Consider the following 2,586-nt stretch of genomic DNA (forward strand, 5'->3'; position numbering starts at 1 on the left):
TGGCTTATATAAACTCCTTTTATTTCATTCATCTCTGAACTCAATGTCTAATGTCAAAAGATAATAAGCGATAAAACCAACTATATGTTTTTTTAAGAGTAAATCAAGGATGTACATTAACAGCAGTACAAATTCACCAAAATCCTTCATGGAAAAATCACAGACAGTTTCTCTGTACAACCTTTTGATCCTCATTTAACAGAAAAAAGATGAGCAGAAATTAAAATTAAAATAAAATTCAGCCAACTGACAACAGTATCATCACTCGTTCACAGCTGACGCATTGAAATTCACTCCTGCTACAAGCCCAAATATATTTTTTTAAGGAATCAATAGTATGTTTAATAGCTAGTAATTCTTTATCATAAGTTGCAATAATTTTTCTCTAGACCTTTAAATTTTCCAGAGCAACTGACAACAGTATCATCAGACGTTCACAGTTGACACATTAAAATTCACTCTTGATACAAGCCCAAAACATAATAATTAAGAAATTTCAAGGGTAACCATTAGGAGATGCTTGGCATAAACCGGTCTAATCTAATACAACAAGTGCACCATATAAAAAACAAGATCTAACATCAAAACATCAACTTTCATCGATACCAGAATGAAGGACCACCAAAAGAGTACCGGGATGAAACTGACAAAGATCCATAATCTCCTCTTTCATGAGATTGCTGATGACTCCTGTTGTATTCCGAAAGCGCATTTGCTGCGTGTGTTGAATGCAATTTACTGGCCTCAGCCTCATTCCTTAGTTCACCATATGAGTAACTATGATAGTAATTTGGTTGAGTTGCGGCTTCTTCAGCTACTGGCCTTTTATACTCACTTTCATCCAATTTGCTTAGATATGGAGCTTTCGTAAGAGGAGCGTATCGATCATAAGTATCCCTATTTGCCTGGGAATGATCTGAAACCTCAGCTGGAATTGGCATTGATGTTGGTGCTATTATTATAGGTCTTCGAAGGCCAAACATCCTATACTCTTCCACAGTGAAACAAAGAGGATCAAGTGTTTCTATTTGACCTCTTGCTAATATATCTGAATGTGGCGGTGCTTCTGCTGTTGGTATTAAAGGTCTAAGTGGAATGAGAGGAGCAGGAACTGATTGAGAATTAATATGAGAAGGTTGAAATAAGCTGGTAAGTTTTTTCACCTGTATAACATCATATGGCAGAGAAACAAAATCACATTGGTATACAGCAAACGGATCACTAAAGGAATGCTCAGAGAGTAAAGTGGAAATTTAATTTGACTTAAGCCTGAGAGCTTTGTCGGTTCGCACACAAATCCCCCCCCCAACTTCCAAATTCATGGGGGTTACGTGAAATAAACAATATTCAGTGGGGTTATGTACAAAACCCCTCAAGCTCAGGTGGTTTAAGTTGAAATTTAACTCAAAACCCCTCAAGCTCAGGTGGTTTAAGTTGAAATTTAACTCAATAATAATGTTAGGATAAAATTACTCACTTGCTTGGTGGTGAGTTCTGAGTCAAACTTAATCTTATCGCCACCAGAATTGCCCATGATTGCCTTCTTGAAGGTTACCTCTGAAATAGGCACACATTCCATGTGAACCTTGAAACGAACCTGGTAAAAGTTTCAAATTTGTTACAAGTTTAGGAGCCACAAATTTATGTAGAAATTAAAAGTCATAAGAAAAATGGACAGCTATAATGACTTCCAGATTGGAAAAGGAAAACATGAAATTCTGCAATATTTAAAGTAGCACCTGTGCAGGATAGGACCCACCAAAGGCAGCTGGCTCAAGTTTTACTCCTCCTGCTGATGTTGCTTCATAAATCCCATATAAAAGCTTCGCATCAAAATCATAGAGGAAGAGCTTGAAACCAGGCTTGATCTTAACCACAGTATCTCTCTTGCCGTGTGGAAGACCCATGACCATGTAGCTGAAACAATCTGATTTGGTCTTAGCATTGCACATGAATATCATCCCATCAATTTTCTCTTGGTCCTCTACCTGGTTATATCCCTTTCCTTTTTATTCTTTTCTTGGTTTTTATCTACATTTTTGGCCTTGTGAGGATTTCTTTCGCTGCTCTGATTAGGTGTTTTCTTTACAATTTTGGTTTCAGGCTTCAACGCTTTTGGAGTTTTTGTCTCCGATCGTGATTGTTTTGATGCTTCTGCATTAGCAGCATCCCCAGTCCTCTTAATCCTTTCTCTGACCATCACAAAAACCTGCTCCCAGGAATCTCTGGCTACAGCATCCCCAGTCCTCTTAATCCTTTCTCTGACCATCACAAAAACCTGCTCCCAGGAATCTCTGGCTATGGGATCTTTCCTGCAATCAAGCAAGAGCAGAAAATTACTCTTTTCTGGATGTTCATCACAGACTAAATCATTTAACCTTCACCAAAAAGCCAGAACAGTCGAGTTGCCAACAGCAATTCTTATGAAATAAAGCACAACAGCCACGGGGTCAGACGTACAAACTCCTTGCTTGGTAACTTTTAAGTATATCATACATTGTAAAAGGAAAAAACAGCAGAAGAACCACGCCTTCATGTTGCAGCATTGGAGGAGCTAAGTATGACAATCTTCTTAAGCATCACATT

The 2,586-nt window shown here is 38.0% G+C and overlaps 1 protein-coding gene across 1 annotated transcript; it reads right to left on the minus strand.

The window, feature by feature from the left end:
- Positions 363-2,016, minus strand: LOC109845511. The gene is made up of 3 exons (XM_020414760.1): positions 1,740-2,016; positions 1,478-1,597; positions 363-1,163 (listed from the first exon to the last, which is right to left on the minus strand). The coding sequence occupies exons 1-3, from the start codon at positions 1,959-1,961 to the stop codon at positions 597-599; spliced, it is 909 nt and encodes a 302-aa protein (XP_020270349.1). The 5' UTR covers positions 1,962-2,016; the 3' UTR covers positions 363-596.

Source organism: Asparagus officinalis, chromosome 6 (assembly GCF_001876935.1).
Source record: "Asparagus officinalis chromosome 6, Aspof.V1, whole genome shotgun sequence".
Classification (NCBI taxonomy): domain Eukaryota; kingdom Viridiplantae; phylum Streptophyta; class Magnoliopsida; order Asparagales; family Asparagaceae; genus Asparagus; species Asparagus officinalis.

Bases quoted from the DNA above. Each gene is read 5' to 3' on its own strand.
- LOC109845511 (XM_020414760.1), bottom strand. From the start codon at position 1,961: ATGATATTCATGTGCAATGCTAAGACCAAATCAGATTGTTTCAGCTAC. The intron at 1,598-1,739 runs GTGCTACTTTAA...AACTTTTACCAG, and splicing joins GTGGGTCCTATCCTGCACAG to GTTCGTTTCAAGGTTCACAT. The intron at 1,164-1,477 runs GTGAGTAATTTT...GATGTTATACAG, and splicing joins CAGAACTCACCACCAAGCAA to GTGAAAAAACTTACCAGCTT.